Here is a 24,404-nt window from a genome sequence, read left to right on the forward strand (position 1 = left end):
GAGTCCTGCCACCAGCCGCCCTCAGACAGCAACTGAGCAGGGTCTCTTTTTCCCTCATGCTCTAAACGCCTACTAAGAGATGTCACTGGCTGTGCTATGGGGGAATCTCTGAGGGCAGGAGGAGTGCTGACCGCTCCAGCCTAAGCTGCCATTGAAGCTTACGAACAGCGTCCCTCTCCTGAGGGAGGGGAAGGAAAATCGCTCGCACCATTTCACAACCGCCCCTCTGTGCCGCATGCGGCGGTTCCTTTAAGGGGGAGCGGTTCGCCATCTTAGGTTCCTCCGCCCCCTCCCGCCACGTGACGCAGGCGGCCGCCATCTTAGGCTTCCCGCGCCGCCGCCTTGGCTCCTTGGGGTCACGTGTGGCGGGGCCGGTGGCGGAGCAGGGCTGAGGGGAGCGGAGGGAGCCGAGCGGAGCCGCGCGGCCGGAGGCTGAGGGGCGGCTGCAGCAGGCGCGATGGGGCAGTGCGGCATCACCTCCTCCAAAACCGTCCTGGTCTTCCTTAACCTTATCTTCTGGGTGAGCCTGGGGGCGGCTGGGGAGGGTCACGGTCTCCGGGCGCGGGGCTGCTCTGGCGTGAGGCCCGGTCCTGAGAGCGCTGCGGGCCGGGGCCGGGCCGCCTCGCCGCTCTCTGGTCCTCGCTCGCGTACGGCAGCAGCTGCGAGTCCCCCCGCGCCGCCTCGCTGCCTCAGTTCGTATTTACATGCTTTCGGTTTAACAGGCGTATTGTGTTCCTTCGCGGGGATCCCTGTTCTAGCGGTGGGCGCAGTCCTTTCCATCCCAGCTCACACACACACACACACCCCGCCACGTTCCCCCCAAAAATTCTGAGGTGAGTGAAGCTGAATCTGTTGCCTCAGTAACCTGGCAATGAAGCCTTAACGAGCATTAGAGATCTTGAGGTAGAGACGCTTGTGTAAATAAATTCAGCTTGAGATGCATTATTGAGATTTTCAGGTCCTAGTGAGTTTAAATTTTGTGGAGCTTTTATGGCCATCTAGGCTTTGGCCTGAGACTTTAAGGACGTCTGTCCCAGATACTTCGTGGTAGGTATGGAGCACCATTTTCTTCCATGTATTTTTAACACAAAATTGGGAGATAGATAGATACAGAACTTAACAGTCAAAAAGCCAGTTTTATGTTTCGCTTTTTCCAGTAACCACACTTGCATCTTAGTGTTTATGTGTTGCTTAAACCTCCCATAACTACAGTTATGCTGACGGTCATACCGGGGTTGGTAGAACAGTAGGTTGCTTCCTATAAATGACCTTTCTCAGGATGGGCATACAGGCTGTAGCTTGGCATTATATTCACTGTAATAAGTGGCCTGTCAGAACAGCATGACTCTTAAGTAAATGAAATAAAATTAAAGATTATCTGTACACTTTTAAGAATTCCTTTTCTGCATTTAGCTACTGCATTTCTCATCCTCTAATCCCAGCTCCAGGAACAGAAGATCTGTTGTCCCAGCTGTTCAGAGATTTCAGCTTTGAAAAAGTAATAGTGGGTAACAAGATATTAAAACCTTCAATTGTAGCTATATATAACTACATCATTTAATATTGAAAGCCACGTGAAATCTATAAAGTGTTAAAGGATAAATGTTCTTGTCTGAGGTTTTACGAAGGAATGCCTCTCATGGGTGCCTAAAAATGAATCGTGGTCAGGGTAAATGCGTATCTGTTCAGTCTCATCAGCATTTCTCTATACAGCTGTTCGGAGAGATGAGCAGTAAATGTTGAGGCATAGTAGGAGTCTGCCATTTTGACTGAGGTGTATAGGCTCCATTCTTTGTCTTTGAAGTATGTAGTAGTTACATGAACCTTTTAGTACAGCCATTTGTTTAGAATGTTCTTTGTTGGGTGTGGCGTTTTGTTACATGCATAGTTGCAAGTGGTATTTAAAAAGCTATTTAATAGCAGCTATGTCATAAAGTTTTTGACTGAACACAGTTGTTGAGTTGCGTTCCTGATGGCATCTTGAAGTACATTTTTATTTAGTTGCTGATATGAATTATGTGCTGTTTTGAATAAATGAACACAAATTCTGTGTGCAATTTCTTCCCCGCCATAAAAACTTAGTGGTAGTTTTCTTATTGTGTATCTTTGAAAGATATTGTTCGTAATTTGCTGTGTTTAGTAATGTAATTGCAGGTTGAAGTTTGCAGTTATTAGCTCAAACAGTGGGGGTACAAAGTTATTTTGTCTAATGCTGAATCTACTGCTTTACAACTTTTAATGACATTTTGAGACAAACTTGACTTAATTTAGAATGGACAGATTGATTGTATTTAGATAGGATGTAGTTCATGTCAAATTGAAATGTCACCAATCTTGTATTCTGTAAACCACCTCCAGCCTAAGAAGTCAAACTTGTGCTGATAGCTTGTCAAAGGAGGTAAAAGAATTCCAACACTTTATCTAGGATATTTCATTTGTTGACTGGGCTGACTGTGTGTTAACATTTGGTGCCCATCTAGTTGATAATGTAATTGCTTTTGTGATGTTACAGAAGTCTTTTGCTTGTCATTCATATGTAATTCTAATTTTGGTAATGAGATTATCCAGATCTCCACTGAGACTTGACAATAGGTAACCTCTTACAGTTGGTCGAGTAACTGTGAAACCTGCTTTAATTGCTTTTATAAATTTAGTGTGTCTCTAGGCTATAATCTATAAATCTTAGTATTATTATTGTATTATGGTCATCATCTTCATGGTCGTTTGTAGTAATAGAGTTGCTTCTGCATAGTTTGCTACTGGAAGTTCTGCAAAAGTAGCTGATCAAAGTGAATTATAACTTACTTCCCTGACACCTGGCCCCCTGCCTTGCCAGGGGTTTCATGTTTGTGGGAGGGTGTGAATGTTCAGGGTGCTTTGGTAGCTGTCCTATGAATGCAAGATGTTCAGAATATTATCACTTGCCCTGCTGAAGAAAAAGCAGGCGTGTTTTTGTTACACTGTATAGTCTAGGATGTAACTTTTTTTCCCTTTCAAGCCTTCTGAAAAAGGCAGATCAGGCTCGCTGACAGGTCAGAGCCATACCCACTTACTCATCATCTAATAACCCAAACTCCATCCAGTTTGACAGTGATTCTACAAGTTCATCTTCTCTTGAATTCTTGTGCTACTTATTTTCCAGCTACTAAATTTCCCAGTTGACACTAAAAAAGTCATCTTGTTTTTTGTATGGTCTTGTGAAAATGTTTTTCATATCCTGTTAAATTCTTATATTAACATGTTAATAATTACTACAGGATTTTTATATTTAAAAAAACCCAATGGGGTATAGAAACTACATCACCTCACAATATGACAGGTGCTAGTTTATTATATAGAAAGCTGGATGTGCTTTACACACCTTTCCAAGTTTTTGGTATGATACTTTGACAGTTTAGCTGAGTTGGTTTGCAGACATGTCAAACATTGAGTACATCTACTGTAGACATACAATTGACCTTAAAACGGAGTACTGCAGGAAAAGTCATGAGTAGTAGTAAGAGCAGCATGATATAGATCTTGCATGAAGTGCTTGTTTTGAATTTTTGATAATTTGGCAAAGAGTGCTTAAGCTCAAAGGCACTGTACAAAGAAAATCATTGATAAGAAGCATCAGTTAAAAGTTGCCTTAGAAAGATCAGAGGAATACAGATCAGGTTAATATGTTTCTCGGTGTTTTGTTGTTATGATTTAGTATTGGAGTAAATATGATAAATGGCAAAGGAAAAGCAATCCTTCAGTTGACCTTTATCTTGTCTTAAGTTTGCACAACATCTATTTGGTCAACTAGTGACTTCATTTTTATTTAGGTGATGGCTAAGTTGTTTTTTTATTTTAAGGAAAGGTATTGCATAGGAAGTAATTGTGAATAATATAACTTAGAAATTAAAAAAAATGTAACTTCTAGTACAGAATTCTAAGGAATAGTTTTGGTAGAGTGGAAATCCTAATGATCAGTCTGAAGATTTGGGATGTGTATTTTTTTCAGTGGGGAAGGATCAGAATGACTGGTGTGACAGGAGGACGTTAATCTGTAGTCTTAAAAATTTTCAACACTAGTTGATAATTAGAAATACTTGTTTTTTTTTCTTGATGGTGAGATGTTGAGTATGACTGATCACAAATAAAAGATGATGATAAAGTATTTGAGAATAGGATGTTTTAAAAAAAATAAATAATCCCCAAAACTTTTGGTAAAGTATAAGTCTGCACTGATTTGAAAGAGGAAGAAATAAATTTACCTGAAAGAAATATCTAAAGACTCCTGTCAAATGTGTTTATTTTGTGAACTCTTAATTTAGGGCTTCATTGGGTGGGTGACTTGCATAATTCAGTTGAAAACACTTTGAAGAAATGAGATGAAGACAGAAATGCTAGGGAAATGTTTTCAGGCATACGTTTATTTAGTATATAGGATAGAAGGATAAATATTCAGAGATGCTTGTAGTCTTGCTTAGAAAAGTGAGTCTGTCTAGTTTATATTCCCAAAGAATGTATGTGGTTTGACAGCCTGCTCTGCTAAAACAGTACTTAATACCCTGTGCTTGCTTCGAGGCTTTCTTCACCTGTGTCGTCCTCCTTGAGAAAAGGAACGAGCCCTGCTTCTCTGATACTTTGAATTCAGTATTTATGAACTAACTTTTTAAGTTGCTTTTGCAATTATTTAACTGACTTGAAATCATTAATTTTATAATTAATTTGACTAAGCTATTATAGAACATTCTTTGGTATGATTGTCTGGAGAGGTCTCAGGGCTTCAGTTCTGTACAACAAGAATGCTTCTTACAGTTCTGTGCTCACTTTACAACTTACGCACACTTACAACAGTACAGCAACCACGGCATTAGAAATTAACTTAGAGAAACTGTCTGTGCTATCCTTATAAAAAGCAGTAGCTATCAATGTTTATGTAGAGTATTTTGGGTTTCTGGTAGAGGAGAAGAAAATGCAGCAATGGGAAAATTCATTGAAATTTAGCAGTAGAAAGAAAAGGTAGAAAAGTAGAGCTGGCTTCCTCCTACATGCAGGAATAAGCAAAGTTATTTTTCTGTTTTATTGGGAGCTTGAGAATTGCTTCTGAACTGGACTTTAGAAGCTTGGGTAATGAAGAAACTTCTTGAAGTTTTTTTTGTGATCAAAGACTATAATTGACAGGTGATCCCAAAGGATACCTATCAGGGATTACTTGACTGAAACCTTTTTTATCTTAAGGGCAGTCACTGCTGGGTATGAAAGTTGAATGTTTTGTGCTTCTGCTGCTACGATAGTGAAGAGTGTGTTTGCAGGGTTGTGTAATGGTTTGGAATTGTGCATTAAAGAATTTTTTTTTTTAAAAAAAAGGATTTAAAACTATCATGCCTCTGATATTTTTTTCTTTTCTTACAATGTTTGCATATGAATTTTCAGGTAGCAAACATGGGCCAGGCCCTGATTTTTGGTAAGGCTTCAATTTGGTGGTATCACTTACGTTTCTTTACAGGGTGAGTTTCAAGTCTTTGCCTGAGATTTTTTTCAGGACCTTTGCATCTGGTCTTGTGCTTAAAAGTAGAGCTAATACTTAACAGAAGCAAAAACGACTTGCAAAGCTAAATGTGGTGTCTCTGAGTAATATGTGGAATTTGAAATACCACTTTACTTTGTAGAATGGAGTAATCATCCTTGTTCTTGTGTGGGGAAAGTAATCTGGACACAGTGGACCACCAGGTCAAGTTAAAAGCCTGATGACTAGGTGTAAAAGAATGACTATATTGTTAAAATCTTTTCTAGTTGAAAAAAATAACCAACCCTCAGTCTGCTGATGCACTGCCTCTTGCAGTTAGTGATGTTTAAAGTATGTAATGACAAATGCAAAAGCATCCTAGCTCAGCCTTTTGCTTTAACTGCAAAAGCATTTGAATTTGGTTTTTTTTTTAATGCATAGTGTTATGGAATTGGATTTGGCTACTATAGACAAAGCAGTCTGGCATACTTGAATTTTACATGGCTTTGTTTTATAAGCCTTTAAAGTATTTCTACCTGTGTTACAAAGTTGAATGGAATTGCTAGCTTTCTTGTCCCAAAGGATTTTGGAAGACAGTTAAAGCTCAGTGTTCCAGTTGAATTATTATTGATGAGAATGAGAACAAAGTGTCAGGAAACAATATATTGAGTTCTGAGGTAGATGGGCACCAATTCAGGCAAGTAGAGAAAAATAATGTAGGGCATGTGGAGAGGGAGATGAGTAGCAAAGTGCTGAAAAGAATGTGAGAAGTAAACAGCAGAGATATCCTATAGGGCCTTTGAAGTTAAAACTGAGGAACTAGATTTTGAAGGACAGAAAGCTTAAAAAAAAACCCTTAAAGCAGCAGCAGATCAGGAAGACACTTTCTCTGACAGTAATCAGGCTATGAGTAGTGTTGGAGAGAGCCAAAAATGTTCGTGGAATACAGCATAATTCAAATAATGGAGAAGTAGTGTGGAAAAAAACGCTTGAAGATACTATTCTAAGAAGCCCAGAAACTGGGTAGCAAACCATAATATCAGCATCCTTACACAGGGGCAAGAAATGTTCAGGTATTGGTAGGCATGGAGAAAAGTGACTGTTGTGAAGAATGAAACTGATTACAACTGTAGACCCTCAAAAAACTCTCCTGAAGTGTACAGTTTTTGTTTGGTGGTTTGGTTGTGTTTGGTTGTTTGTTGTTTTATTTTTTTTAAAAAAAAAAAGCATGTTTGTGTCAGACTAGAAAGGCAGGCAGGACAAAGATGCACTGAAGTTTAACATGAGAGCAGTGCACAGGTTGGGAGAGTGGTCCTAGGACAGGATTCAGGCAGAAAAGGTGAGGGACTGTTAGTGTAGAAGATTTTTTTTCTGGGTTTTTCTTCTGCTTTTTATCAAAGTCTATGCAGGCAGTCTGTGTGAATATACCATAGGTATGTCTTGAAAGATGCTTTATTAGTGGAATGAACAGTAATTGGTTTTAGAGTGGTGTCTGTATTACTACCAAAATTTACCGATCAGCAATGGTCAAGTTGGCAGTAGTAGGAGTTTATAAGTAGGTGTTCTTTCCAAAACGGTGAAATATTCCTCTTATTTAATTGGACATAAGGTGTGTTTTCTCCTAACATGATACTTTGCTGCTACCTTACTTTTCTTGTTCACAGACTTTGTGTTTTTCAGAAAACTGTGACTAAATGCAGATTCTAAAGGGACAAATACTATTCTTTGGCCGAGTTAAGTGAAAGAGTACCAAAACCAATTCAAAATCTCTTTTTTTGTAGGTTCTGTTGTTGTCCCAAAGTGAAGAAAATTCAATAGCAAGGTAAACGGCAAAAGTAATGTGAAGGACAGTGCTTTGTGAAGCTTTAAAATATTTGGATTAAAATCAGATCTGTTTGGGAGCAACATTAGTAGGGTAGTATAAGGAAGCATTAGTTTGTAAATTGAGCTGCAATGTCCAGGGTTGATAAATAAATGATCAACAGAACAAGTAGTGTGAACAACCTACTGTTTGTCTTAGCTAGACAGAATTTTAGCTTTCAGGCTGCTGCAATGTATGAGCATTACTGAAAACATGAAAACAGTTCTTGGTGTGTGTTTGCAGCCTACTTAGAGAAACAAACAAAACCCCCCAACCTTCAAACAAACAAAACCCCAATGTTGAAATTGTTCCAGGGTGCGTCTACACAGTCTGTAGCCTTATATACCTCAGTGCATGTGAAAGGTGAAAGCTGACTTTGTGAAATAGGCGTGGGCTTAATTAAAAGGATGTATTATACCAGCACAAAGATAGGGAAAAGTTTACTTGCTGTAAGTACCCTGATTTTTAATATGCTTTCCTATAATGTTTTGAGTGATGTTTATCATGGCACGTATCATTGTGTCATTAGATCTTCCAGTTTTCCCTCCATTTTTTTGCATGCTTGTTTGGCTTTTAATAACTCCTTAGAGGCCCACGCCAAAGCAATAATATCCAGCTTTTTCTGAGCCATAGGAGGTCTATATATTTTTTTACCTTTTCCTCTGATGAAAAGGATGTCTTATTGCTCAAGCCTTTTGCAACAAACTGTTTTCATTGACTGTACTTTCTTGTCACCCTTCTTGAAGGTTAATTGTAAAATAAGTGTGCCACTTCAGGTTCAGTCCTACAAGTTAGATGCAAACAACTCTAAAAGGATGTGAATGCTGAATAACCAGTCATCTCCATAGAGCATGCATGTGACCTGGCACAGATTCAGGAGCTGCTGCCATCTCTATTCAGAGCCTTGAGCAGATTAAGTTCAAGAATGCTTCCTTCAGGCTCTGTTTATCAAAGACTTACTTAACTGTGCACAGTTCATATATTTGGCTTCCATTTAATGATAGGAAATGCATGATTCTAAGTGTGGTAGCCTTTTAGTTTGACTCGAGTGAGACTTCTGCAGACTTACTGTTCACTCTGCAGGATAATAATCATTGAGATTTGAATTATTATTTAATTGTCCTTATGTTTTGTGATACAGATTTCAGTTTCTCTAGATGATTCCCATATCAAGAAAGAAATTATTTAAGTGCATGCTACTGTTCTGGGGGTTTGGCTTTGCCTTTTTTTCTTTCAACTTTATTCTTGGGTTGCAACAGGGAATAAATGTGCATTTAACTGGTGCAGCGCTGATCAAGGTAGATTGCATACTTTGTATAGGTAAAAGTAGCTCTTTGTCTTTATCTCTTGTCACAGTATTGGTGACTCAAATCAACACAGGACATGGTACTGTGGAGTCGGAACACAACCCAATTGTGCTGGGACTGGGTGTTGAAATTACTGAGTTGTGGGGAGGGAGGAAGTACCTAAGGCTAGTCTGGTCCTATCAACTGAACCACCTGTTGGCAGTTAGCACAGTAAATGCACCCATTTTCTGGTTTGGTTTCATACAAAGTGAGTCCTGTTATACACTGCTAAGAGTATTCAGTGCTGCAAACCAGAATGTAGTATGAGAAAATATTCAAAATGAGCAAAAAGGATTGCTACAAAATCACTTTCCTAATCTCAGCTATAATGCTGTTTTTGAGACCTCCCCCTTCCTGATTTAGGCCTTTGAGCAGGTTGAAGAAAACACTAAGCATCCCGTGGTTGTGATGTGAAATGAAAGAGGATGACATTTGAAGCTTTTTTCCTGTAAACTAACTGGGTAGTGTTGCAGTGTGATAGACTAGGTATGGTACCTCTTAAAAAATAGTGTTAAACAGTTACACAGGACAGGAGTTTTGGTCTTTGTAAATTTTAACCTGTGAAAGATGCAGCAGGCACTCTTTCCCCCCCACCCTGATTACTAACTGAAGAGATTTTGAGGAAGAGAGCGCAGTAATTTGTAAGGGTATGGTCACCTCAAGTAGAGTCAATGTCTTTATATTCAGCTTCCTCATGATTCTAGTGCAATGTTCGTAGATATGAATGCATGCTTCTGTACTCAAAATTCTGTAGCCTCTTTCACAGAAACACTGGTTCTACAACATTCTTTAGAAGCAAAACCTAAGGCTAAATGCTGCTGTGGCTGATTAGTCATTGAAGTACCACGTGTGGAAAGGATTTAGTAAAGTGAAGACTTCTTCAGATCAGGCTGCTTTAATAAGTCTAAAGAAAAATCTGCCTTTCCAATAGTAATTACAAAATATTAGGGTTTTTAACAAGGACGGAGTGTGACTTTGCTTTGAGACAGTGTTTAACCTCTGTACTTGTCAGACTCATCTGGCATAATGCTGGAAGGGTGAAGTGTCTTAAAACTGTATGCTTCTTGAAGCAGGGAAGGAAAGCTAACACCTGTAGACAGTTTGTTGGGGCTTTTTAAAGTTCAACTTTTTTTGTGTCAAATACATTCTTTAAATAAATATGCTCATGCAGTTTAGGAACCAGATTTTTCTTAGAAAAGAAGGAAGCCACTTAAATCTCATACAACAGAGGACAAATGGCTCTGATTTCAGTTTTGTGCTGTTTTCTGTGCCTGGTGCTGGTCACAGCTGTGCGTTTTCACCTGCCACCTTGCAATATACCGTATTTCTAACAAACATTTTAGTTCTTAGAAATTGGAGATTACCTCACCGGCCTGTCATTCGCAGGCTTCATTGCTAGGCAACAGTTAATGTAATTCCATTGTTCAGTGACAGTACTTTGAATCTTTGCTTTATATATAGAAATTGTATGTCCTATATCCACATTTTGCCATGTTGTACCTAACCTGGCAGGATTTGTATAATTGGATTAGCATTTCAACATCTTCTGTGCAAAGGGGTGATTTTGTAATAGGTTGTTCAGTTCAGATCATCTTGTCTGGGAAAGATGTCTTGCTGTTGGTCTTTGACTGTTACTGAATTTTCAGTTTTGCTACCACCGTATCTGTGTAGCACCTTTTAGTGGATGAATGTGAGCCTCCTCTATACTTCTAAGATTCCTGCGGAGTACACACTTACAAAGAGGCAGAGAGGTGAAATATATTGCTCATATCCACAGAGAACTACTGATACTTCAGAGCTGGTTCTCGATACCTTTTTCTTTGACATAGTGTTTCTGTAACAGAGGTGCTGTAGGGGATATGCTGTGTGTAGAGTAGTATTCTAGTAGTGTTTATGCAGTATTGTTTTATAAGAAGTAGTTGCAGTAATATTGCAGTACATCTAGTACATAGTAGCAAACAGTGCTGAAATACTAGGTACCAGTCCTCTTACGTCTTGTTCTCTGCCACGCTGAACAGGTTGCCCAGGGAGGCTGTGGAATCACCATCCTTAGATTTTCAAGACCTTGGACAAAGCCTTGAGCAACCTGGTCTGAATTTGTTGTTGACTCTGCTTTCAGCAGGAAATTGGACTAAATGATCTCCTGAGGTCCTTCCTGGCCTGAATTATTGGTTCTTTGATTCTACAATAGCATGACCCAGTCTTGTAGTAGTATAGCTACTAGCTATATGTGTGTCTGTCTGCCTTCACTGTCACAGCACCACTGGGTGGGAAGGGAGGGCGGGAGGCAGCTTCCAACATTTTTTCCTCAAATCCGAGCTGAAGTGTGTAATACTACAGTTAAGTGAACTCTTGTGTCTGGGGTATGCATTGGATTGTGATGGGGATAACTACTGGTTACAGTGAAGTTCTTCAGATCATAGCTTAGCTTTGCATCCTCTGAGCAGCTTGTTTTAGCTTAGCCTTGCATTGGGACGCCATAAATGTCATGAAATATTCAAATTTTGTCCATCATTGCAAGTCAGTTGAACATAAATGCTTCATGTTAATATATAGCAGAACTTTTTCATTCTGCAGGTGAAGACAGTTATTAAAGATGTTTATAAAGCAAAAATTGGTAAGGTCCTTTTGTTTTGAAATAAATGTATGTTAGCTGGCTTGTCAAGCAACAATTGTCCTTCACTAGGTCTGCTCAGCTTAATGAAAGGTATTGATGTGTTGAGATTTCTGTAACTGTAAGGGAGGTAAGATATCAGATTGATGCAAGTGCTTTGTCTGAAGTGTTTTAAATGTAGATAGTGGCAGATCCATCCTATAGGTCTTATTTGTGGTAACTTTAAATGATTGTTTAATCAAGACCAGTTTGTACAATGATCCTTCTGAGAATGTCTTTTAAAAGTTTTGTGTTATGTGTCTTTAGGTATTTGCTTCTGTCTTCTAATAATTAGTGGTTTGTATTTGTTCCTGCCTGATCTGTTGGTTAGAATCACATTTTCCAGTGCTGTGAACACTTCAGAAAGGTTGTTTCTAGCAGTTCATTTTTCCCTAGCAGAAGTTAGTTTGCAATGTGTGCATGTATTCTGTTCTAACATTAAATCGTCGGTGGTAATCAGCAAAATGGAAGAATAAGTAGAGGGTAACAATGGCAGATAAAAGAACTGCGTACATGCTCTGAAAAGCTGTTGAGTAACAAATCATTTGCTGTTCAGATGGGCTGCAATCCTGTTCTCAAAAGTATGAGACACTGTGTGAATATCAGACTATGCAGAAGGTTTAGTTCACAGCATGGGAAGGAATTATTTGAGAACAGGGAGTGAGATTTTGTTGTCATAGCATGGTTACCCTCATTTCTTGATGATGTGCCTCAGAAGGCTTCCGTAGTGTAGTCAAAACTAAATCTGCCTAGATTAAGTGTAGTTAAAAACTACTGGCTAGCCCCACTTGAGATGTTCCTAATAAATATATGCTATAGTCTAATAAAGATGTTAAAATTTAAATAAAATCTAACGTCTGAGGAAGACTATGGTGTTTGATAAAATAATTGTTGCAAAGTACCCTTGCTGAAAGGAGGGTTTGGGGTTCAAAGAAACTTACCATGCTAATGTGTCTATTGTAGGCAGCAGCAGGCATACTGTGCTACGTGGGAGCCTATGTGTTCATCACATATGATGACTATGATCATTTCTTCGAAGACGTCTACACACTAATTCCAGCAGTTATTATTATAGCTGTGGGAACACTTCTTTTTATTATTGGACTTATTGGGTGCTGTGCCACAATTAGAGAAAGTCGCTGTGGACTTGCTACGGTAAGTTGCAGAGTTCTTATGTCATAGTGTTTGGCTGTTGTATATTTGGCTACCTTCCCTTTTAATAGACTTCTAAAGTATTTTAAATTTGTTCTCATCTTATTTTATGGCTTGATATGTTTTCCCCTTCTATTTTGTTATTAACATCTCATGTCAATTTTCTGTTCCAAATAATGCTGTTAAATTAGCCATTTCTGGCAGCAGAGGGCTCCTCAGTTTTACCTTTTTGAGAGCTGTGGTCATCTCATTTAAAAGATGTAAAACCATATGATTAAGTCATAACGATTTTTAAATCTCACTTTGTTCTGGTTGAAAGGCTGAAATAGGACAGAGGGAAAGGTGATCCAGGAGCCTCCTTGGTTTTAAGTATCTTGCACTGAGGCTAGCTGAGGGTGGTTTCAATGCCTAAATATTTTTCTTCATGGCTTAATTTGGACATTTTGCTTGCAGTATTTTATGCCATGTATTTCCAAGTATTTTAACTGTAATTTCACCTTGAGAATTAGGTAAGAGAGAAGACAGACCAGTATTTAAACTGTCCCCATTGGGCTTTTCTTGGTGGGTTTTTTGTTTCGTTTTGTTTGTGTGGTTTTTTTTTTTTTGTTGGATGATGTGTAGACTTTTAACAGTTAATTTTAAAAGTGCTCTTAAATATAGCAAGACATACACATAGCTTGCTGTTTCTGTCAGTTGTTATAGAGCCTAATGTGAAGAAACATTACCTTAGTGTATCTGCTACTCTTTAATAACAGCCTGGGTAGCTTCTTTGATGTGACATTCCTATTCATCTAACAGAAGATTGAAAGAAACAGTTAAAGCACTCCAGTACGGTATTGGCAGTCCTAATGATCAGCCCTTGCTTGGCTGGGCAGCTTCTTATTAATTGGTGAAGCTATGAACACTAAAGTTTCTTGAATGAAGTTAATTCTGGGCTCATTTGGTCAACTTAATTGCCTGCTTTAAGTTACCTTGCCTGAAAAATTGTTCCAAATAGCTGACTCTATTTGGAGACTTTCAGAAAGTAAATGGGTAAAACTGTTTGCACACTCTTGATTGTATTTTACAGTTTGTGATCATCCTGCTCTTGGTTTTCATCACCGAAGTGGTGGTGGTGGTTCTTGGATACATTTACAGAGCAAAGGTAATAACTTCTTAATTTCAGTAAATGTTTTGTTGTGAACTGTGACAAAAATACAGTGGTGTAATTATTAGTGTATTTGATTCTGTAGAACTGTTAATGGATATTTGTTAAGGAAATAAAACCAAACATCAAAGTGGATTAATTCTAGATGTCAGTATCTTAGAATACTGATGTTCTATATTTTAAATAAAGTGGAAAGTCTTGTCTAGAAATATCATTAACAGTTGAACAGCAGAGAGGAGTCTCATGGTATTTGGTACCTTTCAGTTTTCCAGATGGTAGTCTAATTTATTTATGCTTTGACTTTGTGAAGGGTTTAGGTTACACAGTATTTGAACCTAGAGCATATTGTTTTGATGTGCAGTAACTTAAATCTTGTCTTGTGTTTTGGTATACAAACTAGCTGCATAACAATAAAATTAAAAAGATCGAATGTGTTTATGTGTATGGTCTAGCTTTTTGCAGGTGGTTGACAGGTTTTATGGCTAAAGAAATTATGACTTCTCACACTGTTTAGTGGAAGTTAAGAAAGAGGACCAGAAAAATGACATCAGTTGTGTTTCTACCAGCATAATATGCAGTAGAAATGTATCACATGGTATTAGTGATACCAAAATGCAGCTTGAAGGAAAGAAATTCCTAACTTGCAGGTCACTGCCTTTTGTTATGTCCACATCTAAATTTTGCCAAGAAATTAGCAGAAGAGGCATTTTTAGCTGTGACGTGTAATATGATTGCAGCATGTATAGAACACTCCAGTGATGTCTTAATAGCAAGCTGAACTACAACACCATTTACCTTTCTTGGGACTTCTATGTTTACATAAACAGCACAGGTTTTAGAATTCAGTATTATCTCCCTGCTTTTTCCCGCTATCCCGGAAGATGCGGTGACACAACCGTTAAGTAAAAAATCTAGTTTTTGCTATGTGTACAAAGGAAGACTGCCTTGAGTAAGCAGCTGGCAAGAGGACCCTGAACTATGAATTATAAATCTGACTTAATAACAGAATAGGTTGCTTCAACAAATATGCTCTATCAATGATGCTTCAATTCAGGATATATTTCTGTCATGGTCTACACTTGATTTCTGATATCTTGGCAGCATGCTAAGATTACTTGAGACTCTGAAGCTTGTAGTCTTAAGTAGACCTTGGAAGCAACTGAGGAAAGCAGTACAGTTCCTGGAGAATGGGAGATGTTGAGTTCTTACTTGTTAACTTGAATGGTTGCCTTCTGCTCCAAGACTTGCAGAGGCATAGTGTGCTATAGTTATGCAGGGACTACTGTGGATCTGATCAGGACTAAGCTGTGGTCATCTTACTCTTTTGTGTTCCAGTCTTAAAGTGGGTTGCTCTTCTTTCAGTGAACAGCATTCAGAGCAGATAAAAGCAGATGCATACATCTTTCTTCCCTAGCCCATCTGAAATTACACACTTGAAACACTTGAAAATTGGATTGGTCCCAGCTGTGGTTCCTGTTGCCTCTCATTTTTGTCTTGCTACTATACAATTTCACAGCTATAGGTAATGCAGAGTCAGAGCTTGGGAAAGAGGGAAGGTGGTCTCTTTTTGGTCTTATGTTAAGGCATTTGTGGGAGTTAATATTTGAAATTTAAATCTTAAATCTTTTGAAATGACAAGACAATTTTCTCCTACCCTGCAATACTTAGTATCTTAAACTGTTGTTTTCAAGGTGCAACAAGAGTGTCAGAAGCAACTTAAACTATTACCAGTGAACTAGGAGGTGAAATCTGCTTAGGCTTCTGATTACATTTGCCTGGATAAATAAGACTGCTCTGTGCTTTGTCTTTTGTTCTGTTTCTGACATGGCATGTATTGATCTGTGGGATTTTTTTGTGTTGGTTCGGGGGGGGGTTTGTTTGTTTTTTTAAAGGCACCAGAGTCATGTTGGAACTACTTTGACTGTACAGACTTCCAAAACTTTACAGACAAAAGGCAAGATTGAAGTCATGGCAGTTGTTCATCAAAACTGTTGGTACCAAATGAGACTTAGTATGTCTCAAGAAAGTGGCATTGTTATAAGCTAACTTATAAGTTAAGCGATTTGAAGATCAGCCATTGTATCTTGATTTTCAAATGTGTCTCTGAAAACCTGTGTGTGTAGATCCAATTCACACTCTTACTCCTTCAATACAATGTGAAGCATGCCTGGATCGCACTGTGATAGACTGGTCTGCTGCAGAATCTGCTGACATTGGTCCTTACCATAAAGTAAGGCTTTTTGTAAGCAGCAGTAGGGATTAAACGGGCTGTCAGTTGGTTGAGTTCTTACTGGCATTTTTTGCTTTTGGTAGAGTAGTTCACTCTTCATTTTTCGTAAAACCTGCCAGTTAGCTAGAGCTAGTGATTTCTCTTTGCACTGTATGCAATTTTGCATGGCTTTCATATGAAATGTTGCCCTGATTGAACCGTAAGCCAAATGATGCACAGGCAAGCACTGAAGTAAATGATTTTAAAAACTGTATGACAAATTGAACAGCTGTTTTGTTATATGAATCAGAGGTGTAAATCACATGGGTGAAATCATCAGTTGATTTTAAGCTGGTCTGAAACAAGATGCCTGTGCATGGTAAATTGACTTTTATTCGTAACTATCTTGATACAGATTTAGTTGTAAAGATAACCAGTATTTTTGGGGTGTGTGTGTGGTGATGAAGCTTGTGCTATTGCTGCAGAAATTCTTCTGTTAAAGCATTTCAGGGAATGATGTGTTGACAAGACCTTGCAAATCTGAAGAATATGCAGGCTTAGTTAATTCTCAGCCCTGAGATTACAATCCTTGGACATAATTCTTGTTGCATGTGATAGAAAAATTTCAATTCAGAGTTAGTCGTATTACTGAACAAATCTTTAGCTACACAAAACTTTCTGTGCATTGAAGTAACAGTTTACAAGAAAACATATTATTTAAAAGGTTCTAGTAAGACTTTCTCCAAAACAGGTATTATAAGACCCTTTTTGGGGGGAACAAGTGATGATTCTTGGGCGACATCCATTTCTAACACATCTTGACAGCATCTTTAGCAGCTTGACTCATCTGCAGTAGCTTTAGGAGCTATTCTAGTAACTGTTGCTATGTGCAATATAGTGCCATCAGTTTCTCAGGAAATGTGGGGGGACTGAACAGAGAGCTTGGTCACTGTAGGGTAGAATGGTCAGCCAAAAGACCTCATTTTTGAGAACTTACCTGTGTTCCAGTCAGAATGGGAAGAACAGGTAGTATGACTTGCTCATATCCTTGTGGTCCCAAAGGGAGCAAGTTAGCCCAGGTAGTTATACTGATTTTGGTTTGGAACTTTGAAGGAGGAGTAGAAAGTGGAAAGGTGAATGTATGCTCTTACTAGAGCCCTTAACTTCATGGGGTGTCTGCCACAATGTCATAATAAAAGCAATTTCTTTTGAGATGCAGTGTAAAACTACGTTGTCTAAACCCTTACGGAAGATAGCTGCTTGTGTTTTTCTTGTCCATTAGCTGCAAACTAGCAACATCTTTGCAAAAATCGTTAGAATTTTGAGAAGCTGTACCATTGAAGTATGCTGATGTCAAATGATAGGCAGTTACCTTAGTTTCCTGAATTGCTATAATTAGAAGTGAAATAATTTTACCTAAACCTGTATTACTTCTGTTGGTGTGCTAATGCAGATACTTTCCTCATACTTCACAGGTAGAGGATGAAGTTGATCACAGCATTCAGAAAGTATACAATGGATACAACGGCACAAATCCTGATGCAGCCAGTCGTGCTATTGACTATGTACAGAGGCAGGTGAGGCAGCAAGGCACATGGGAACTTTTCAGTCCTCTCTGTCTTTAAAACGGATGACGTGTTGCTCTGCTACTTGTGTAGCATTATCTTCCTTCATTCTAAGAAAACTAGGATAAACGGCTGATTTGGTCAATAAATAGCTTAACTCTGTTAAAATTAGTAGAATTAATGACACTGATGGGGATATGCATTTTGCGTAGTTGTAATCTATGAATCAGTGTTTGGATTCTAGTATTTGGTACTACTTATGCAGTAGAACATAATCTTACTGTACTGTGTTCTTGGTATTGCAGTTAAATTTCTGTCTTGTCCCACTTCTTGACTGATACACTTTGGCTCTTTACCTGTGACTTTTCAGTTGCGCTGCTGTGGGATCCATAACTATTCAGACTGGGAGAATACTGTCTGGTTCAAACAAACTAAAAATAACAGTGTGCCACTTAGCTGTTGCAAAGCAGCCCTCAGCAATTGTACTGGCAGTTTGACCCGCCCGATGGACCTTTATTCTGAGGTAAGACAGCTGAAGTATGAACCATGTGCTTTTGCTGATCATCATTTAATTTTCTCTTTGGTGGGAGTGTGGAGTCTTGGATGTATTTACTTTAAAAGGAAATAAACATAGATTGTAGAGGGAAGAAAACTGGCTTTTTTAAAAATCTGTGATGGACTAAGTAATGGCTTTTTCTAGTGTTTGGATTATCTTTCTGTGTTTGCTTTTGAGTTTTTTTTGGTGTATGTCTAAATGTGGTTGTCGGATGGATATACTAGAAGTCTACTTGTTTCAGGGGTGTGAGGCTCTGGTTGTAAAGAAGCTTCAGGAGATCATGATGTATGTCATCTGGGCAGCGCTAGCATTTGCTGCTATTCAGGTAAGAGAATATTCTTTTCTCAAATCAAATTCTAAACTGGTGTCCAGGTTATTACAGGTACAAACAGGGTGATGACAGCTTTAGTCCCTACTTGTATTGGGGGATAAATGAACATCTGTCAAAAGGATCTAAACATTTTAACACAACTTTTCAACTGTGCGTTGTGAGTGCATATTCTTTTAGATTTGAAGATAGCTGAACAGTCAATGCTATGTGCGGTTACATACTAGAATGTAAATGGTAAATTTTTTTCTTGCAAACTAAGTATGAAGTATCATGAATGTTCTTTGGCATTCAACACTTGAAAAATTGGCATAATTTCCAACTTTGAAAGAGATAGCTCATTTTAGAGGTACATCAGCTTAACTGTGCTTCATGGCGTACAAATGATGTCAGGACCACCTAGGAGATACACCAGGGTTTTTAATAGCATACTCTGCTGTTGTTCAACTGAGATTTCCATTGTGTGTTGAAGATTTCTTGGTTTCTGGCCTTCAGCCAAAAAAAAAAATTCTGAACAGGAAACCCTGCATACTTAAAATTGAGTACAGGCTGTCTACCATATGAACCTTAATTGTTAGTTATTTTGGTCATAAAAATGTAACTAGATAAATAGACAAATGTGTATCAGTATTTATTCAGATTTTTTTTTGAAAAAGCCACCCACAAACCGAAAAACCTCAAAACAATGAACAAACAAAAAAGCCTAAACCAACTAGGACAGTCTTCTAAACATATCTGTAAAATTGGCATTTTGAATGCTCATTGATTTGGTAGACTTGGTACACTAATCACATTTTCAGCTGTGCCAATGTTATGGCTGCTGAGAAATGTAGTATATGTGCTAAACCCCAAGAGACTTAAACTAATTTCATTGTTCCGTTTGTACCCTTAATAGTATTTGAATTCAGAAAACATTGTACTTGTGAGTCAGGTGGTAGAGGCACTGTTGTTTTCAAAATCAGCTTTGGAGCTGGATTGTATGTTTGAAGGTAAATAATGTTTTGCAGGCAGTCTTGAGAAAATATGGTTAAATTTCTATTGCAATGCTGCAAGAACATGTATACGGTAATATTGTTGAACTGTTCAGAATCAATTACTTCAGCTCTGGAACTTCCTTCTGAAATAAGAATGACAAAAAACCACCTTACAACTTTTAACTGTTAAAGCAGTATTTAGTCTGCTTGAACACAAGTATATTTGTGTAATGTAAATGAATGTATTTGCCATAACATGGTTACTGTGGCAGATCTGTTATGTGGGGAAGAAAACTTAAGAGTCTGGGTGAGCTGAATCCCAAGAAGAGACATTATTCCTAGTTTTGGAGTTTGCAGGTTGATTAATGTGTCTGCCCCAAAATGCAACATGGTTAAATCCTCTGTGGAATTGGGCCAGAATTTCTGATACATGCTTGCAATGGAAATGTGGCTGCTTGCATCCCTCTGTTATTCCTGGCTCATCAGATCTAAGCACAAATATGTTAGTTATATCTCTTCTGCAGTGGGTGCTTTTTGATTTGTCTCCACGTGTCAGTAATCAAGCTATTGGCAGAAAGTACATACTGTCGAAATAGTTTGTCAAGAAAATAGGAACATCAGATAAATTTCCTTCAAAATGCTATACTATAGCACTAGCAAATCTTTTTGCTTGAAGTTAAAACAAGCTACGTGATGCCTGTTTAGAAAAATAATAAAGACTAAAAATAATAAAAAAATAGAATAAAGAATAAAAATATAAAAATAAAAATGGAATACAGGGGTTTTGGGAATACCCTTGAAACTTCTGTGTGCTAATATTCCCGAAGTAGATTTAAATGTGATTACTATCGGTGGTGATATTCTTGTACCTTTGTTCCACAGTTCAAGTGGCTGTAAATTCATGTTTTAAAATTATACTAGTTTCAGTCAAATTGTTAGTAAACAGTATTCAAACTGGTTTATTTATGTCCTGAAACATAAGATGCAAGCTGTGACATCCTCTTACTTGTAATCCAGAATTCAAATATGTACTTAGCCTGATTCTTGGCAAAATAGTCTGTGGGGTAATTGAAATGGAGGTAAGAATGTAAACTTCAGCAGATAGCCTGTAACGTAGGTCATGTCCTGTGAACTTAGAGGAGTAATTGGGTGTTTTTACCTTTTTGTGACTATACTCACTGCAGAGTCCATTCTGAACTGGACATTGATCTGTTAGGCAGCAAGGCTGTCTGAAGGTCATTACCTCTAATAGCTGTCAGTCAACAAATTTAGTCTTCAGTACTTTCTTTAAAATGAAAAGATGGGAGAATTTTTGCAAGGCTTGGAATTTGAGGAAACTTAGTCTTTTCTGCATAGAAGTAATTTTTGGTATTCTCATTTTTGAGTTACTGTTGGGATCTTTCAGTGTGCAATAATTTCCTGTCTCAACCAGTGACAGCATGGAGCTAATAAATAGGAGGCAAACTAAAGGGAGCAAAGGCATTGCAGTGCAGTAGAAGTGCTGCTTGATTAGCTGCAGAGTTCATTCTTAAAGCTAGCTTTTGTAGTTAGGGATAACTTACAGGATGCTAAGCTTGGCACATGTATGTACAGTCAGTGGACTTTTTTGTATAAAAAAAGCAAACTGGTTTGATGAAGGATTGGATGTAGTTAACGCTAATAGGCAAATTTTAAAAAACTAATAAAACCCCAAACTAAACAAACCTGACTGGGAGATGCCTAAACTTTCCTGAAAGTTGAGGAGGGGTTTGCATGGCTACTTCTTCACCACAGGCTTCTAAAATATACTTTTTTCACATTATTAAGTAGCAACTGAAGAGAAATGGAATTAAATGCCTTAGAAAAGGGTTTAGAGGTGCTAGCATATTTTTTTAATGACATAAATATTCTGCAGAGAAAGATAATATACGTGAGTGAGTTGTGTTTACGGTGAATTCTAGGAGTATGCTTAGTGGCCTCAAAAAGGATATAAATGGTTTAAATAGTAACTCAAAAGATTACATGAGGTTTTATTATAGTACCTGATTGTTTAAGATTTTATACAACTATATAAATCAAATGTCTTGAGTCATTGAACAAGATTATTTTCATGTGAATAACGAAATGCAATGGGAACTAATTTTTGACATACATAGCTAGAATGAATTGGAACAAAAAACCTAAAGGAGATGTTTATCTAAAGAATGCTCTTGAATGGGGGATAAAGTTGAAGGTTTTGTTGTTGCAGGCTGTGTGCCTTCTTCAGAGTTTTGTAGCCACTGGCACCTATTATAAACTCTCCATCTCACAAGTCCAACTTCAGGAGTTTTTTAATACCTCCTCAGAAGGACTGTGTCCATGAAGAGTCATTCTCTCTTGTAACTGTTGGGGTTTTTTTTCATTCTGACATGAATATGACAACCTGAGTCACCTGATCTAGTTGAAGATTGCGCATTGCAGGAAGGTTTGACTGGATGACCTTTAAAAGGTCCCTTCCAACACAAACTGTTCTATGATAACATATATTGGGAGTTAGTCTATGAACTGGAACCACCCAGGTACCAATGGAAAATAAAGAAAGGTGCAGTTTTTACCAACAGGCTGGAGTGCTGTAGTCTAGGTTACTCTCAATCTCCATGTTTTGGAGGTTTTTTTTTTGAGCCTGAGCTGGTTGCTGCTGTAGATCTAAACCAGATAATGTGCTCCAGACAAAAAATATTACTAATCTTTACAGCTTGTTCCTTTCCGGGAAATTAAAAGCTCATAGTAGAATTTTATCATGCCTCTTCAATCATTGCTTATTTAGACTTGAGATTTTTAAAACATTGTCATCAGTCTTTCTGATGTACTGATGTACTATGTCACAGGTACCATCATTTAGGTTTAAAACTTTACATCTGATGTTTGCATCAGACTTTAAATAAAGAAGTGAGTAATTCTGCTGTTGTCCCAGTACTGTGTTTTCCCTGGGTTTTTACTGTATGAATGAAGAGGCTTTAAAATTGGTTGTTGTCTGACCCATTTTATTTTGTTCGCTTTCTGTTCAAGGGTTTTTTGGGGTTTTGGGAGTTTTTGGGTTTTAATGAAACTAACTTAACATCTGGGTGATGCTTTATAATCCAGAGCTGTGACAGGAGCCTCTTGACATATTTCCGTCTGTGAATAAACTTCTGTGCATATGACCAAATCAATACAATGTCTTACTTTACTAGAAGCTATTGCTAATTACTGTAGACCACAGAACACAACACTGTACCTGACTTTTTTTAGTAGGTAGTCTTATTCTACCCTCAATAAATGTGCAACTTGTGTAAAATAGTGTCCTACATCCTTGATTACGTTAATCTGATCTAAGTCTTGTGAATGTGTATATACAGGGTGATCATACCCTAAATTCCTGGCAGACTTGCCAGCACAGTCATGGTATCGTGAATATAACAGCAGAAAAATGTCTAAAAGTGAATAATTCACATTGGACTTAAGCTTTCTTTTATGACATGTTAACAAGAGATTGAGCATTTGAAAAATATTTCGGGGGTGAAAAAGTTTCATAACTCTTAAAGTTTTGCTCCTCATTATTTGCATAATGCATTTATAACGTATTTGAATTTCACTTTGATCTTTTTGCACCAGATACGGTATCTAAAGTTCTGTACCTTTCATTTAAAAAGAGTAATTTCTTCTATCTGAATTACCGAGCCAGAAGACAAGTGACTGACCAAAAAAATGTCCAAGACAACTTTGCAAGAAAATAAGGCTAGAGTTTGCTGTCCTTGCTGTTTGTGGCAGGAAATGAAGGTTTTTCAAGGACAGCGCATTTGTTGCTGTTTACCTTATGGGCATTTAGTCTTGCAAAGCATGCTGACAGTTTCTGTGCTGAGGTTAAATCTCTTGAAGTACCTTCTTTGTACTCAGCTTGTTTTCTTTTTTTTTTTTTTTCTCCATAGCTTCTTGGCATGTTGTGTGCCTGTATAGTACTATGTAGGAGGAGTCGGGATCCTGCCTACGAACTTCTCATCACTGGCGGAACCTATGCCTAGAAGAGAATGCAAACACGCGGTTCAATCTTAACTCACTTAAGTGGAAGATGAATGGGCCAGGTCTACTGCAATAGTTCTCTTGCCCTAGGCTTAGTCAAAGCACATCTTCCACAGTCAAAGACAGCCGTACTGTACACTGGTGATGGGCAAAACAACTCGGCTTTACACACACCCATATGTGTGACTTTCACTGTGTTAGCCAGCTATTCATGTATCTAAATGTTTTAGTATACTAGTAAACCTTCCAATTTCAGAGCCATTTGCAAGTGTAATTTGGTTGATCTGAAAGTCAAAGGATTTGTGCCTACTTTGGTAGATTACCTCTAAACATTAACTGACTGATGCTTGCATATAGAGAGAGGATGTCTTAAACCTTCGCTACGTGGAACTTTTTGGCCAAAGTTGTACAGAGGAAGCCAGCTGTGTTTAATTTGAGGGGAAAAAAAACTTCAATCTTGCCCCTCACCAGTGTCACTTTTTTAAAGTCCAGTACGCTTTATATATATAGAATTGTAAAAAAAAAAAAAACCAACCAAACAACCCACAACTAATCAAAATTTTAGCATCATGTGACTGCAGTTTTGACCTTGAGAGATCAAATCTTTCAAACAGTAGTTTAAAATACAAGCTGGCTTTTCAGGAGTATGATGTATGCACTACTGTTCTATATTGAAATATTTCATTTTTCTATGAAGAGCGGTTTTGTGTTGAGTGAACTGTTAGACTGTAGATCTTAAATTGGCTTGGAAACAATGTAGCCATGTAGAGTAGCCAAGTAGTATGTGAAAATGATCTCAACTGTAAATAGTAAACCTGATTAAATAAATCTCTGTATATCCTCCCTATAAACATGTCTTGTTTTCTGTTTAAGATTCCAGTGTTCAAATGAAGTCCTGTTGTGTTAGAAGCATAAGATTTAGTATGAAAGCACCAGTTTTAAGTGGCTTTGCTTAAAGAGATCTGTATTCAAGGTTTGCTGGAGGCTTAGTTGTGTTATTCATTCTTATTTGAAACAATACTAGAGAAACACAGCACAACAGATTTGGTTGAACTTGGTGGAAAGTTAACATCTTGTGAATACAATTGAGGAAGAATCTAATGCCTCTCAGCAGTGG

At 37.9% G+C, this 24,404-nt stretch overlaps 1 protein-coding gene across 1 annotated transcript; it reads left to right on the forward strand.

Annotated features, from left to right (window-relative positions):
* The first annotated feature begins 338 nt into the window (after positions 1 to 338).
* On the forward strand, positions 339 to 24,138 carry TSPAN3 (tetraspanin 3). The gene is made up of 7 exons (XM_056346492.1): positions 339 to 520; positions 12,303 to 12,494; positions 13,561 to 13,635; positions 17,323 to 17,424; positions 17,783 to 17,935; positions 18,210 to 18,293; positions 23,197 to 24,138. The coding sequence occupies exons 1-7, from the start codon at positions 458 to 460 to the stop codon at positions 23,287 to 23,289; spliced, it is 762 nt and encodes a 253-aa protein (XP_056202467.1). The 5' UTR covers positions 339 to 457; the 3' UTR covers positions 23,290 to 24,138.
* The last annotated feature ends 266 nt before the right edge of the window (positions 24,139 to 24,404 follow it).

This window comes from Falco biarmicus, chromosome 7, assembly GCF_023638135.1.
Source record: "Falco biarmicus isolate bFalBia1 chromosome 7, bFalBia1.pri, whole genome shotgun sequence".
Lineage (NCBI taxonomy): Eukaryota > Metazoa > Chordata > Aves > Falconiformes > Falconidae > Falco > Falco biarmicus.